Genomic DNA, 16428 nt, shown 5'->3' with positions numbered 1-16428 from the left:
GGTGCCTTCAGGTCGAACGAAACCCTGGTCTGGCTGTGAGTGACTACCTCGAATAGGTTAAGACAGGGGAGGTAAGGAAAGACAGCAAAGTCAGATCCATAACTTCGGGATAAATAGTACCATAGCCCTTGGAGGGCTCTTCCTACCCCTACTCTGTGTCACCTGTTTGAGGGAGTCTCCAACAGCTAGGAGGCAAACTGTTTCTAGTACACAGGGTGTAAGGGAGATAACGAGGTAGCCCTCTAGCAGGACTCTGATCCTTGTCATCTGTTTTCAGGTGTCACTAATGATGCAATCCAAACGGGAGTTACCTGCAGATGGTGACGGCTGTTGATCTTTTACGGATGGCTGTAGTCGATCCTGGAATATGGTGCTTTCGGTCAAGCATGAAAATGTGCTTAACGGTTATGGATACTGCCAGGTCTCAGGTCTGCCTGGATGTGGGACTCTACACATTCTATGTGGGGGTTCTCCTCCACGCTCCTTGGAGCATGTAGTGGAGATGGCATGTGCCTTACCATTAGCTGACACTACCAGGCCTCAGGCTTGCCTTAGTGCGGGACACCACACATTGTAGGTGGGGAGGTCTCCTCTATGCTCACTGGACTTGAGGCGGAGACTTAACCCATTGAACCCGCAGTGATAGGGAATTGCATGGATCTGGCTCATGCCCTATGAAGTGAAGAGAGGTATCTCCAGCTTGTCTGGGGAGGGAGGCCTATATCTGATGTGGGTAGTACCATCCACGCCTATTGATTTGCTGCGGACCTCAGAAAACGGACGGAAGAAGCCTAGGTTCCCACTGGGCACGGATCACTGAATGTCAACTTCATGAAATTCAAAGGAGCGTACCCATCTGTAGTAATCCTGCTCAGTACGAGAGGAACCGCAGGTTCAGACATTTGGTGTATGTGCTTGGCTGAAGAGCCAATGGTGCGAAGCTACCACCTGTGGAATAGCCCTAAACGTAACGATACCGTAGCGCTGCAGATCTTCAGTTGGCCCGGCATAGCCTGCTTCTTTTGGCAGGTGACTAGAGCCGTTCATGACGGGGTTGGGGTGCAGCCGGATGAGTTGCCGCCCCTCTCCTGATGAGCACCGCATGTTTGTGGGGAACCTGGTGCTAATTCACTCGTAGACGGGTGAATGGGTCAAGGTTGAGGGTCAAGGTTTCGTACGTAGCAGAGCAGCTCTCACACTGCGATTTATTGAAAGTCAGCCGTCGATCCAAGTTTTTGGTCGGGGACGGACGGCGTCTTCCTCCACCACCATCCTTCTTTACTAACGGGTTACCAGGTGCACGCAGAAGGGCCAGAGGCCAGACACAGAGTGTGAGAGCCCAGGCAGGCGGATAGAAGGCGTAAGATATTGACATTGGGCTCTGGATAGGTAAGGGACTAGGTAGTGGACGCCTATCCGCCCAGGCCCGTCCTCTGGTGGGACTTTGAGTCAGGTTGGGACTCGCTGTGGAAGTTAAAGGATTACCAGGTGCACGAGGAGGCCTCCCCCAAGGCGGGGGGCACTCAGTCTGAGCAGGGGCGGCCGGACTGGGGGGCTGGTGGCAGCACTCAGGCTGTGGAGGTTGGAGTAGGGACTTAGTCTCCGAGCAGAAAAAAAGTGGGCAGGTCACCAGTGGAAGAGTCTGTTTTGGGTTACCAGGTGCATATGGTTCCTGATAGCGGGACTATAGACGTTTTAGTAATTCCAGGGAGTAAGCTATACTAAGGCGAAGGGGTGTTGACTGGGTAGGGAGAGTAGGTGCGGAGGCCTGGAGGTCTGTAGTTCCAGGGAGTAAGCTATACTCTCAGGCCCAGGGAGAGGGCAGGCAGGCGGGCAGTCAGTGGTCACTGGGGGCCTGCCTGCCTGGAGGTCAGGAAGCCCCCAGGAAGAAGGCCCAAGTGAATAGGTGTGAGAGTGGCACTATCCTTCCGGGGGTCAGAGCAGGCAAATGAATGTAAAATGAAAATGGACAGACGAAAGGGTGTGCAATGTGTAGGTCCACTGAGTGTACATTCTGAACCTTGTTTGAGGTCAATAGGTCACATGACCAAGGACCTACTGAAATTCTAAAGTTTACACAATTTATGTAAAATCGTGTGAGATGAAAATGGACAAACTAAAGGGTGTGCAATATAGAAGGGTAGTCAGTAGACTTCCTGAACCTTGTTTGAGTCCAGTAGGTGCTATTGAAATTCAAAACAATGAAAAACAGAAAAAAATCTAGTAAAATCACCTGAGATTAAAATGGACAAACTATAGGGTGTGCAATATATATTGCCAGTGCGTGGATGCTCTGAAATTAGTTTCAGAGTTGTAGGTCCAAGGAGCTATTGAAATTAGAAACATTGAAAAACATTTAAAATGAAAGTAAAATCGTGTGAGATGCAAATGGACAAACAATATGTAGGCCCACTGAGTGTACATTATGAACCTTGTTAAAAGGTGTGGGGGTGCTAATGAATAAAAAAAATGCCCCCTACTGACCATCTTCTGTATGTACTGTACCAGTTCTTCATGGCTTGTCATTATAATGGCAATTGTCATAATATTCACAGAACTGCAAAGAAGTGATAAATGTACTATAGAACCTGTAAACGTCTACTAAATTTCAAGTTTAAGTTCAAAAAGACCTTTATTTTTTGAACACATGACAATTACAATTTATCATGTCAAACAAAAGTCATTAGTATCTAACAATTGTACATAAAGTTAACAAGCTTATCGTAGGCTAATGTGTAAGTTGGACATAAAAAAAAAAAAAAGGCTATTATCCATGATCATTCAGGTTACAGTATAAGGGATGGAATTTAGCCTCCTTTGTTCAGCAGAATTTACTGTTTGCCATTGCCGTTAATGGGCAGTTTCTTGTAGGCGTCAGAGTCTAGGAAGACCTTGATTTTGGGACGGGCAGACATCTTGTCGACAAAACTCTTCAGGGAGGGGAAGGTATCCAGGCAACTGGAGCAGAGCACCAGGTGGTTGAGCAGCACTTCAAACAGACTGTAGTCAGCAAAGGAAGGCTACGTAGAATAGGGATCATAGAAATAGAATCTCGCATTATGGCATTATTAACTTCAATGGGGATGCCTGCTCTATTCGATCTAGTTTTGTGATAGGTAACCGACAGTACTGTGTTTACAAGAGAACCAAACCATTTAGTTAATGCATTTTGGTAAATATAATTTTTTTTGGACCACAACTAATGATTGCGGTATGTACTATGTTAGAACTCCATTTATTCAAGAACCCTATTTTTGGGTGCATTGCAGGATCGGTTACCTTGTCGCCAACAAGAAAACCTGTCTTGTTTTTGGCCATCACAGCTTCAAACTTGTCAAGGTGGTTAGGGAGGTCTTTGATGTATGCGTCTTTACCAGTATCCTATGAAAAGAGAAAGTGATTCATCATAATGATGCTTCATAAATGTTTACCCATTAAGCTGCATACATTTATTTTTTATTTTTTACGTTTTGTGTCTCTACACACTGAAACAAATGTTTACTGCACAGTACAGGTAAAACGTTTTATGAACTGTACCCTTAGTCCGAATTTCAGCTTTCATGAATACTTACGTATTCCTGGTAAATCATTTTTGCATATTTAAGACGAAGGTCCTCAACGCCATCACACATCATGTCAATGAGGGCAGCCTCCTTGCCATCTTTCCCGTAGGCATCTGTGTGTGTGTCCGAGTTAAGCATGAAATGTTAATTATACTTTCACCTATATTTGATACATTATAAAGGATAAATAGAGTGAGGAAAACTATGTAAATATATGACATAGCGATTGAGATCAATTACCATGATTGCGGCCCAAGTGCCTCAGAATGGCATTTGACTGGTACAGGGCAAATCCTCCATCTTCTAACTTGGGCAACTGACCAAATACCTAAAACCCCAAAATGGAAGTGTTATTTATTATAGATTTTAACAACTAATGGGGACATGGGGGTTTACATTTGTTGTAGCTGAATCAAATCTACATTGATGATAACAGAAGATACAGGTAAATAATGGAACACAAAGCTCACGAGGTAAAATCTCTCTACTTAAATAAGAATAATGGAAAGCACAGGCAGAGATTGTAGAAACAAACAGTGTATACTAAACGAACCGATCATCCTTTCAAAAGCACATCCCAGCTGTTATCATTAGACCATCATTGGCTAAACTGAACAGGTTGACAAATGAACAAGATGGTAACAAAGGAATAATCCATTCCCCACTCACACAAGTGGCTTTCAGATCTCCCTTCATCCAGTCCGCAAAGTCCACCACGATCTCCTCCCATTCCAGTCCCTGGTCGGCCATCATGATTCTCATAGCGCCACAGCGCCCTGTGGTAAACAAGGGTCTCTGTTAGCACAGGTCAACCAAAACAGATCTCAATCATAAGACACTTTGGCACAGATCTAACAAGTCATACATAGCACTAGTGTTGGGCAAATACATATGTTTCCAGACTAGATAATTATTTATACATACAACCTTTCTTGATTATTCAAGACAAAACCTTTCATGGGTTCAAGTCAATGAACCCTTAGTCCCATGACACAATTGTTCACCAGTGCACTCCACATTAATCTGGGTCACATGCTCCTGACAGAAAGCCAGCCCTTCTCATTGCTCAAGCACCATGAATAATGTAAACAAATAGGAGTACTTTGGAAAACAAAACTGTTGAAGTTTATAAACAGTGATCATGGGGGGCCAGCTGAGCCAAACTAATACTCCACGTATTTCCTGTGATAATCAAAAAAGTATGGGTGAGGCTAAACTGCCACTGTGGGTGAAATCCAGGTCATATCTTGTTTAAAACCAATAGAAACACAACATTGAGTATTGAGTCAAGCTGCTAGCAGTAGGCTATTGCAGCATTTCCCAAACTCTGTCCTCGGGACCCCTTAGAGTGAATGTTTTGGTTTTTGCCCTAATACTACACAGCTGATTCAAATTACCAAAGCTTCAAGATTAGTTGACGATTTGAATCAGCTGTATAGTGCTAGGGCAAAAACTAAAACACACAATTTGGGAAACCCTGGGCTATTGGGTAATGAATGACAGATAAGGTCTTTGGATATGACACTTAAATGCAAAGTTCATTCATATGCGCAGTAGCATTTGCAAGGCTTTTGTCTTCCGACTTCAAACAATCTTACTCCATCACAATATAACATTTATGGCTGTCAAATTGAAGGAAAGATTTAGTAATAAATTATCAATATGAAAAGCTTACAACAGGGAATAATAGCCTCCATTAGTAGGCTATTATTACTTCAAAACAATAGCCAGGCTCTATCATGCGATGTTGAATAGGATTAACTGACTCAACATACCTCGGACTCCAAAGTAGGTGATTGTGTAGGGACCCACTGGGGAGAGGAGACGCAAGAACACAACAGTCAAGTTATTCAACTAAAATGTATATTTTAAATCAATGTAGTTTAATTAGTCTGACTTATTCCATGGATTCAGAGAAGTCTGTGTCCCATTGATATTTCAACTAATTACATAGCTGATTTTAGTACATTTAGTATGGTATAGTATCAAGTGTTATTTGCATGTGAAAATGCCATGCATCATTACATATTGCTTGACATAGTTTTGTTGCCAAACAAATCTGTCAAGTGTGACCAGTCTGTGGTTCTTTTTTTGCATATCAAGTATCCGGGTCCTTTTTGGTCTAGTAAAGTTCACCCACACCACTGTTATGCAAGGAACCTAAACATCTTTGGCCACTGTCTGACAACACATCTCAACCAACTAAAATATAGACATGCTCGAATACGAAGTTTTAATCTGCACGTGAAAACATTGCACCTTCAGCTAGCTAGAATATAATGAATTAAAAACGTCAACCATGCGTAACTGGGGTAGAAGGGCAATCGGTTGTGCCGTTACATAAGAACCCTCCGTTTAAACCAAGAAAATAGCCTAACTTCCGGCTAACTACAGTGCTTTTCGGTCGTATTTTGCGTTTACCGTCGACGATCAAGTTGCAAACACGATTAATCCTCGATAGTTAGGCTATTTCAAATTAGTTTAATTAAATGGCACAATGAGTGCACGACCGACTAAAGGACAGACGGCTGTCTGTGTGCTAGTATGAGGTGTAAATCCTAATTTAGATTAGCTATTGCAAATCGCTTTATAATGTTTAAAAGGCATTACTGTCTATAACTAGTTACTTACTTTTACGCTGTAAGAGTCGTGATGGTCCTGACAGTAACTATGGAACTCTGTGTGGGTCAAAAAGCACGTGGTCAAAACGCAATATTGTCAATGCTACTCGTGTAGAGTAATACCCTGACTACACCGCTCGTGTCGCGTGCGCGAGCGTTGCAAAATACATTTACAAATCTATATTATTCAATTATTGCAGCCACATTCCATCTGGTTATTTTTTTTAAATGCCTTCCTCACCATCTTAAATAAGCTTGCCACATTGAAGAAATTTAGAACCAGGAACAGATATAGCCCTTGGTTCTCTCCAGACCTGACTGCCCTTAACACAAAAACATCCTGTGGCGTTCTGCATTAGCATCGAACAGCCCCCGCGATATGCAACTTTTCAGGGAAGTTAGAAACCAATATACACAGGCAGTTAGAAAAGCCAAGGCTAGCTTTTTCAAGCAGAAATTTGCTTCCTGCAACACAAACTCAAAAAAGTTCTGGGACACTGTAAAGTCCATAGAGAATAAGAACGCCTCCTCCCAGCTGCCCACTGCACTGAGGATAAGAAACTCTGTCACCTCCGATAAATCCACTATAATTGAGAATTTCAATAAGCATTTTTCTACGGCTGGTCATGCTTTCCACCTGGCTACCCCTACCGCGGTCAACAGCACTGCACCCCCCACAGCTACTCGCCCAAGCCTTCCCCATTTCTCCTTCTCCCAAATCCAGTCAGCTGATGTTCTGAAAGAGCTGCAAAATCTGGACCCCTACAAATCAGCCGGGCTAGACAATCTGGACCCTTTCTTTGTAAAATTATCTGCCGAAATTGTTGCAACCCCTATTACTAGCCTGTTCAACCTCTCTTTCGTGTTGTCTGAGATTCCAAAAGATTGGAAATCAGCTGCGGTCATCCCACTCTTCAAAGGAGGGGACACTCTTGACCCAAACTGCTACAGACCTATATCTATCCTACCCTGCCTTTCTAAGGTCTTCGAAAGCCAAGTCAACAAACAGATTACCGACCATTTCGAATCCCACCGCACCTTCTCCGCTATGCAATCTGGTTTCAGAGCCGGTCATAGGTGCACCTCAGCCACGCTCAAGGTCCTAAACGATATTGTAACTGCCATCGATAAGAAACAATACTGTGCTGCCGTATTCATTGACCTGGCCAAGGCTTTCGACTCTGTCAATCACCAGATCCTCATCGGCAGACTCAATAGCCTTGGTTTCTGAAATGATTGCCTCGCCTGGTTTACCAACTACTTCTCTGATAGAGTTCAATGTGTCAAATCGGATGGCCTGTTGTCCGGGCCTCTGGCAGTCTCTATGGGGGTGCCACAGGGTTCAATTCTTGGGCCAACTCTTTTCTCTGTATACATCAATGATGTCGCTCTTGCTGCTGGTGAGTCTCTGATCCACCACTACGCAGACGACACCATTCTGTATACTTCTGGCCCTTCTTTGGACACAGTGTTAATAACCTTCCAGACAAGCTTCAATGCCATACAACTCTCCTTTGCTTTATCTTGGCCAGGTCGCAATTGTAAATGAGAACTTGTTCTCAACTTGCCTACCTGGTAAATAAAGGTGAAATAAATAAATTTAAAAAATCTAATTAAAAAATCAAAGCCAATTAGGGTAACACAAAAACTTCAGGCATGTACTAGTACTATATAGTACTGCTTCAAAGGAATAGAGTTCCCACTCCTTCCGCTTTATTTTCACAAAATTGTGTCTTGCAGAAGGGAACCATGAAGAGGAGCTTGGAGTGGGCAAGGGGGAGGCTGATAAAGCAGCAGGGAAGACCTGATTCATCAAGTATCACAGTTAATTCTGGTGATTCTCACCTGGTTGGCATGCACAACACTGCAAGGTATGCAACATTAAGTCTAATCAAATATCCAATGTTATTAAAACATGTATTCCAATCTACGGTCGAGCAACGTTTAATGTTAGTTGTGTGTTCATGTTACGAACTACAAACAATCTATAGTTCTTGGAGTCAATGAATCAATTGAAAGTGACTACAATTAGAAATGATTTTAAAACAACTGTGCCAGTAAAGATGACAAAAAAAGGAATCTGTTCTTATGGTCCTGTTTGAATTTTTTCAGACACTTTAATCAGAATCTCTTAATGTTTGACGTCAGGCAATACCTCTTTAGCCACCGTAGGATATAGAGCCGCTGGTTGGCATTTTTGACAGCAGTGTCCGTCTGGGTGTACCAAGACAAATTCACTGGACCAATTCCAGTTTGCCTGTTGTCCCAACAAATTTGTCAAATGTGCATTTTACATACGTCACAGTGCGTTTTCTTTGATAGCTCTGCTTTCAACACCATCCTGACCCACAAACTGGTTAGCATACTCAGGCCTCTGTGTGAAAACCCTGTAATAACAAATTAGATTTTTTACATTATCACAAGAATGTGTATCCCCAGAATGGACCCAACACCTAAACATGCTGACGACACTACCATGGTACACCTGATCACCAGTGATCATGGGTACATGGAGGAGCTCTGGGGTCTGACACAATGGTGATAGGACAACAGTCTCAGCGTAAGCAAAACAAAGTAGATGGTGAGACTTAATGACCATTCTCCCACCAGTGCTTCTCCACTACCCTCATCAACTTGCTGCACCACAACCTATGTACCAACTACAGTGTTTGTTTCCCATTGCCATAACACATGTAAATGAAATGTTGTCCATATTTACTGTAAGGTTTATTTATGGTAACATTGCACATATTGTAACATTATAGTCGTTTTTCATACATGACTTAACTACTTTGCATAATGCTCAGTTTACCGCCTAAGAAATCATACATTCATTAAAATATTAATTTGCATTATGTATTATGTATTATTGTGTCCAATTGATTCTGATTGGTTGTAATGTTTTTGAAAACTTTCACTACACAACTTTTTTTGCTGATGGTCGATCCTGTCGGAAACTTTCATAATATCAATCCTTTTGGGACACATCACCAATTAACATTGGCTGCAGTATTCTGAACTTTACTAGGTAGTCATGCAATAAACATTTTGGATAATTCCCCTTAAATGAATTCAATTTTTATTTGTCACATGCACCAAATACAACAGTGGTAGACCTTACAGTGAAATGCTTACTTACAAGTCCTTAACCAACAATCCAGTTAAGAAAAATACCTTAAAGAAATAAAAGTATAATTAAATAACAAATTATTAAAAAGCAGCAGTAAAATAGCAATAGTGAGGCTATATACAGGGCGTACCTGTACAGAGTCAATGTGCGGGGGGCACCAGTTAGTCGAGGTAATATGAACATGTAGGTCGAGATATTAATGTGACTATGCATAGAGAGTAGCAGCAGCGTGAAAGAGGAGGGAGGTTGCAATGCAAATAGTCTGGGTAGCCATTTGATGAAATGTTGGCTTGGGGGTAGAAGCTGTTTAGAAGCCTCTTGGAGCTAGACTTGGAGCTCCGGTACCGCTTGCCGTGCGGTAGCAGAGAAAACAGTCTATGACTAGGGTGGCTGTCTTTGACAATGCCACCAAATGTTGGTGACTGTAGAATTCCACTCTCCATTTTCTCCCTGAAGGCTGCGTAAGTTGGGTAAATTTTCTCCCGGGAAGATCCTGGCAGCCTCCTTCTCTTGTTTGTGTTAGAACTGTAGCTGTGGCTCCGCTGGGAATCCCAGCCTAGGAATGGCCGAAGCCCCCGAAGTGAAAATGAGAACCTTCTCCAGGGTTAAAGGGTATGCGTTCCCCTCTGAAAAAAGAAGGGGGGGGGTCATTAAAGTTCATAAGTAACACTTATTGGAGAACACGATACACGATATATTTTACTGATGTGGGCCGTGTTACTTCAATGATCATTGTTTTGCATCTAACCTTCCACCTCCAGCAGCCAGTCCCTCCAGAAACATACGACTCTGCTCTCTATTGCTCTTTGATTGGTACCAGGTGGGGAGAGCTCTGCTTTGAAGAGAGAAGATATGTCTTTGGCCAAAAGAGGCTTCTCAAGGTAGAGAAAAACCTCTCTGAAGAGGCTTGAGGGTCTATTCATGTAAGGCAGGAGACCTAGACACTCCAGACACTCTTTTAATTTATAAAGCAAAAAAAGTCACATAATGAATTTGCCCTGAAGAATTTAACTCAGCTTATGAGATTCCTTAGATATATGGAAACTCTCTGCTTTAGAGCATCCCGTAGCCTGCTTTCTAAGTAGAACTTTGTGGCTGACTCCACCAGGGCATCCCGCTTTTCCAATGTACGAATGTATCGCACTGAACCCAACATGACCAGTTGTTTGGAGGCCTCCATGACCGCTTCCTGTGCCTCGTCAACGGTTTGCGCTAACTGGATCTTAGATAGTTCAGTAACAGTGTTTTGGGACAAGTTAGTAAAACAATTACCTGATTATCATTACCCTTAAAAAAGATTGACTGCCAACAAAAGGAAACCAAATCCATGTGGAAAAGTATTCATGAACAACTACAATCTGACATGTCAGAATAGAACTGTGCATGTAGTGTCTGGAAAAAATAATAACAATGGCCAGGGATGAGGTAATGTATATCATCATAGTAATTTTAAAGTCCTGTCTTGATTGTAGTCATTCTAAATTGTTTGATTGGTAAGAAACTGGAAACCATGCATCTAAAGTCTTTGTAGTTTATAGCATTACTCCCAAGCACAACTGACCTTTGACAACGTTTGACTGTCGATCAGGACACATGTAGAATATCTGCCATCTGAGACACACTGAAAGCACAGGACATCAGAAACCTCAGTTGCTCTTGAGTGATGGCATAACAAAGTACACTTCTAGCTCCTCTACAATTCTGAGGAGCCCAGTAACCGGAACTGGCTGTTACAATAATACAACACTGTCTTTAGGCTTCTTAATATATTGTGACACCGCCCACCCCCCTCATTCCAAAAACACTTTTAAATGATAGTAACTGTCACAAATTGTGGCCAAGTAATGTTTTTTTAACATTGGATTTTGAAGCCAAGACATGAATAGAAATGTTAACCAAGAACAAATACAATGGGCTGCAGGAGAACGAAGAGTGAAAAAAAATCAGCGGCCTATCATACAATACTGTTTGATTGCTCAACAGTAAGCACAACCACACCCACTACTATACTGCTTACCTTGTTGTGCATGTCAGCCAGAGGTATGAATCTCCTGAATGAACTGAGATACTTGATCAATTAGGTCATCTGCTGAAGCAACATTTATCAGCCTAGCCCACTCAAGGCTTCTCTGCATGGTTTCCATTCTACAAGACGACAGTTTTGTGAAAATGATCTTTCACACAATTCAACACCTTAAGTGGTAGGTTCTTTTTCACAAGAATTGCTACACCTTTACTTCTAGATGTAAATGATGAGAAATACACTTGACCAAACCCCCCTTGTTGCAATTTCAGATGCTCCGTATCGTCCAAATGAGTTTCTTGCAACAGAGCAATATCAATATTTTATTTTTTCAAAAAAGACAGTACCTTCTTCCTTTTATGTTACCTGCCATTGCACTTTGACCAACCAATATCCAGACTGAATTCTACTGCAAAGATGGGGTGGTACATTTTCCCATGTGTTGAACTCTCCTCAATCTCACCGAGCATAAACAAACAATATGAACCCTGAACCCGAACTATACTAAACCCGAAAATTAAACATGTAAAGATCCAAAAGGGGGTTTTCCCACTAGTTAACATGCAGGGAATTTCAACTTTCCAATGTAGACTCTTAAGTCCGCATTGCCACTCAATAGCCTCATCCTTTATATATATGGAAATTAAAATCAATAAAAGAAGATTGAGGCTCTTCCACCTAAAACCAGGCCTGGGCACCAATATAGATTCACACATATCTCAGTCTGAGCTATAGTGGCAGTTACTTTAGCAAGAAAAATAATAAAGATAGGAATATTACTGAACAGGAGCACTTGAGAACTCACATCACTGCTTCATGATCAGATTCAAACAAAAAAGTTATCCAATGCTGTGATGCAGCTTAATAAAGTTATTTACCCGAGAGAGTCAATAAACGCAGCAGCCTCTTCAGGTGTGTAGAGTTTTTTAGGCGATCCGTTGACCATAATCTTCAATGTGGAGGGGTACAGCAGTGCGTAGTCCATCTTTATTCTCTTGAGTTGAGCCTTCACCTCATCGAACGCCTTGCGTCTTCGTACAACTGCTGTGGAATAATCATTGAAGAATGAGACCCATGGACCTTGACGTTGACTACCGTAAAGAACCGATGCGTCTGGCCGCATCCATGACGCGCTGCTTGTCAGTGAAGTTGTGGAACTTTATAACCACTGGCAGTGGGCGCTGGTTGGGACCGGGTATCAGTGCTTGAGAGCGATGGGCTCTATCCAGCTTCACATGACCAGCTTTAGTGTCCATTTGTAGGTAGCCAGGGATCCGTTCCTCAAATTTTATTACTGAACGTGTCCTTTCAGAATTTTCTGGGAGTCCCACAACATGGATATTGCATCTGCGTCCTCGATTATCCATGTCGTCAATGTGCTCCGCCATTTCACGCACCTGTTTCTCAAGTGCCTTTATCTTAGTGTCCATTGATGTAGTTGAAGTTTCCACAGTAGCAATTCTTCCTTCTGCTTTATCCACACGCTTGACAACCCTCTGTAGTTCTTCTGAATGGCCTGCTATTGCTTCTAAGACCATTACTATCTTAACATCGATCACTTTAGTAATGTTATCCGTCATCCTTTGAATCACCAGGTCCATTGTGCCTGGATCCGCAATGGTGTTAGCTTCACTAACGTTAGCTAGCTCCTCCTGCACATCTACAGAGGTGGTGGTTTTGGTCGAGTTCTTAGTAGTTCTGCTGGGCATGCTGTCGGAAATTCTGGAGAAATACTCATTGTAGGATAGCTTATTTTGCAAATTCTACCACTTTTTCAAGCTAGAAAATGTATATAAAAAGAGAAATTAACGAATGCCACAGTAGTTTGCTGAAACACAGTGTTCTCCCTACAGCGCCATTTTGTCCCCCCCGAATCAACCTTGTTAACGTGGACTGAAGGGCATCAAGTCCAGGATTATTGAAGAGCAGAAACCAAGTGCAGTCATTTAGGGTTTGTTTGCAGGGGATAAGGAAGTTCTTTCTCACAATATGGTGTTGTTGCTTTAAACTGACTGTACACCGATTAATGAAATCTGTTTGAAAGGAGGAGCTAGGGAAATTGGTTAGTAAAATTAGTATATTAAAGAACGCGTTAAGTTATCGTGTGTAGGTGTATATTTAGCAGCTGTAGGCGTTAATTTGACGCTGCAGGACCGCTTGCAGCCGTTAATTTAGCACATTGGACCACCTGCAAGAACATTTGCACGTGCTTATTTGACGTGTGTAGGTGTTAACTTAGCTCGTGAAGACGTTAACTTAACGCGTAAACACGTTAACTTTGCACCTGCACCTGCTTACTTTACATGCGTAGTATTAAAAAGATTGCGTTTTGACCTCATGGTTTATGACCCAAACAGCGTTCCATAGTTTTCTGCAAAGTCATACTGATTTACCATCACTGAAGTTACGCTGTTGCCTTAAATGAGTTGCAAAGCTTCTTTGTTTCCAACAATAGGCTTCTAGTCTTGTGATATCAATCATGCAAATCCCAAGCAAAGTCTCAGGTGTGACCTTCAAGTCTATAGTCACGTTCTCATCGTCTGCAATTCAATTGCTTATTTACAATGGTGGAAAAAGTGCCCAATTGTTACTCTAGAAAATCACTAAATTAAAAACTTAATTCACCCACTAAAATACTACTTGAGTAAAAGTCTAAAAGTATTTTGTTTTAAATGTACCTAAATATCAAAAGTAAATGTAAATGTTAAAATATACTTAAGTATCAAAAGTAAAATTATAAATAATTTCAAATTCCTTATATTAAGATTTGTTTTTTAAATATACGGATAGCCAGGGGCACATGCCAACACTCAGACATAATTTACAACTGTAACTCCAAGCATTTGTGTTTAGTGAGTCCGCCAGAACAGAGGCAGTAGGGATGGCCAGGGTTGAGGATTATTTCTGTCTGTAATAAACCCCTTTTGTGGGGAAAAACTCATTCTCATTGGCTGGGCCTAGCTTCCAAGTGGGTGGGCCTGTGCCCTCCAAGGCCCTGTGCACTTGCCCAGTCATGTGAAATCCATAGGTTAGGGCCTAATGAATTTATTTAAATTGACTGATTTCCTTTTATGAACTGTAACTCAGTAAAATCTTTCAAATTATTGCATGTTGCGTTAATATTTTTGTTCAGTGCACTTAACTGTAATATTAACCTAGGTCTATTCTTTGGAAAAATATAGGCTCAATGACTTGAGGCAAGATGTGTGATTTTTATGTATGTCTCTGGAAGGTTCTTTGTGTAAATATGGGGTAACTCAAATGTGAGTACTATACATCTACAGACAACTATTATGGTAATTTCTATGACTTGGCAAAATCTCATGATCTGCATAAAGACATCTGTGGCCAGCCAGTGCATACCAGAAAATCTGTTTATCATTCTGAGTCACCCTGTCTACACTCAGAAAAAAGGGTTCCAAAAGGGTTCTTCTACTGTCGCCATAGGAGAATCCTTTTTGTTTCCAGGTCAAACCCGATTTTGGTTTCAGGTAGAACCATTTCGGGTTCCATGTAGAACCCTCTGTGGAAAGGGTTCTACCTGAAACCAAAAAAGTTATACCTGGAACAATCAAGGATTTTATAAAGGGTTCTCCGATGTGGACAGCCTAAGAACCCATTAAGCCCTGTAGATCTATCTTCAAGCATATCTCCTCATGTGAGCATTTAAAAATGCCTTCTCTAAGGTGTGGTCCATGAACATGCTACAGTTTAACTGTCCGTGAATTCCATGCATACCTGGAATTAGGCCAAACCACAGAATATTGGGAAATTGAGAGCAAACAAATGTAGAGCTGCAAAAAGTTGACATTTCCTAAGCCCAATGAGTCTCTTTCAATTATACTGAACAAAAACATAAATGCAACATCAAACAATTTCTATTATTTTACTGAGTTACATATAAGGAAATCAGTCAATTTAAATAAATTCATTAGGCCCTAATCTATGGATTTGACATGACTAAGCAGGGGCACAGCAATGGGTGGGCCTAGGAAGGCAAAAGCCCACCCACTTGGGAGCCAGGCCCACCCACTGGGGAGCCAGGCCCAGTCAATCAGAATGACTTTTTCCCCACAAAAGGGCTTTATTACAGACAGAAATACTTCTCAGTTTCATCCGCTGTCTCAGACGATCCTGCAGGTGAAAAAGCTGGATGTGGAGGTCCTGGGCTGGCGTGGTTACACATTGTATGCGGTTGTGAGGCCAGTTGGATGTACTGCCAAATCCTCTAAAATGACATTAGAGGTGGTTTATGGTGGAGAAATTAACATTACATTCTCTGTTAATAGCTCTGTTGGACATTCCTGCAGTCAGCATGCCAATGCCAAGCTCCCTCAAAACGTAAGAAATCTGTGGCATTGTGTTGAGTGACAAAACTGCACGTTTTATAGTGGCCTCTTATTGTCCCCAGCACAAGGTGCACCTGTGTAATGATCATGCTGTTTAATCATCTTCTTGATATGCCACACCTGTCAGGTGGATGGATTATCTTGGCAAAGGAATTATGCTCAGTAACAGGGATGTAAACAAATGTGTGCACAACATTTGAGAGATATATGCTTTTTGTGTGTATGGAACATTTCTGGGATCTTTTATTTCAGCTCATGAAATATGGGACAACACTTTGCATGTTGCGTTTGTATTTTTGTTCAGTATAAATGCTCGCTATATATGACTGCAAATACCAAACCTGATCCTCCTTCCCTATACATTGTCCCCTCACACTCTTTCTTAACTTGACACCTGACAACAACCATGACTTGCACATTTGGCTCTTCACTGTATGTAAGTTGAGCTGCTGTTTGTAATAGAATACTTGAGACAATGTTTTAGTCAATTGTTTCTACAAGTGTCAATAAGATCCACTATCACTTAATCTAAAAGGAAAATATTAGATTTAAAAGATTTAAGCAATGAAGCCCAGGAGGGCATGGTATATTGGATATATTGTCAGAAGGTGGCTGGGAGAAGGTGGCTGGAAAACTACCTCGCCATTACAATATATCTGATAGACCACAGCCTCAGGGGTATTATTGCTTTTATATAAAACGTATCTGCCAATATTTTCGACACACAAAACAATAGCGAAAA

At 41.8% G+C, this 16428-nt stretch overlaps 1 protein-coding gene across 1 annotated transcript; it reads right to left on the bottom strand.

Annotated features, from left to right (window-relative positions):
- Positions 1–2613: 2613 nt before the first annotated feature.
- LOC115205085 (glutathione S-transferase P) lies at positions 2614–6302 on the bottom strand. Its single transcript, XM_029770675.1, has 7 exons — positions 6195–6302; positions 5339–5374; positions 4233–4339; positions 3804–3891; positions 3573–3676; positions 3280–3381; positions 2614–3020 (listed from the first exon to the last, which is right to left on the bottom strand). Coding segments are annotated over exons 1-7 (627 nt in total). The 5' UTR covers positions 6196–6302; the 3' UTR covers positions 2614–2831.
- Between the last annotated feature and the right edge of the window lie 10126 nt (positions 6303–16428).

The sequence above is a fragment of the Salmo trutta genome, chromosome 13 (genome assembly GCF_901001165.1).
Source record: "Salmo trutta chromosome 13, fSalTru1.1, whole genome shotgun sequence".
In the NCBI taxonomy this organism is placed as follows: domain Eukaryota; kingdom Metazoa; phylum Chordata; class Actinopteri; order Salmoniformes; family Salmonidae; genus Salmo; species Salmo trutta.
The sequence above is the reverse complement of the archived record's forward strand: the minus strand, read 5'-3'. Positions and strand labels throughout refer to the sequence as shown.

Bases quoted from the DNA above. Each gene is read 5' to 3' on its own strand.
- LOC115205085 (XM_029770675.1), bottom strand. The intron at 3,677-3,803 runs GTAATTGATCTC...ACACACACACAG, and splicing joins GCACTTGGGCCGCAATCATG to ATGCCTACGGGAAAGATGGC. The intron at 3,382-3,572 runs GTAAGTATTCAT...CTCTTTTCATAG, and splicing joins AAATGATTTACCAGGAATAC to GATACTGGTAAAGACGCATA.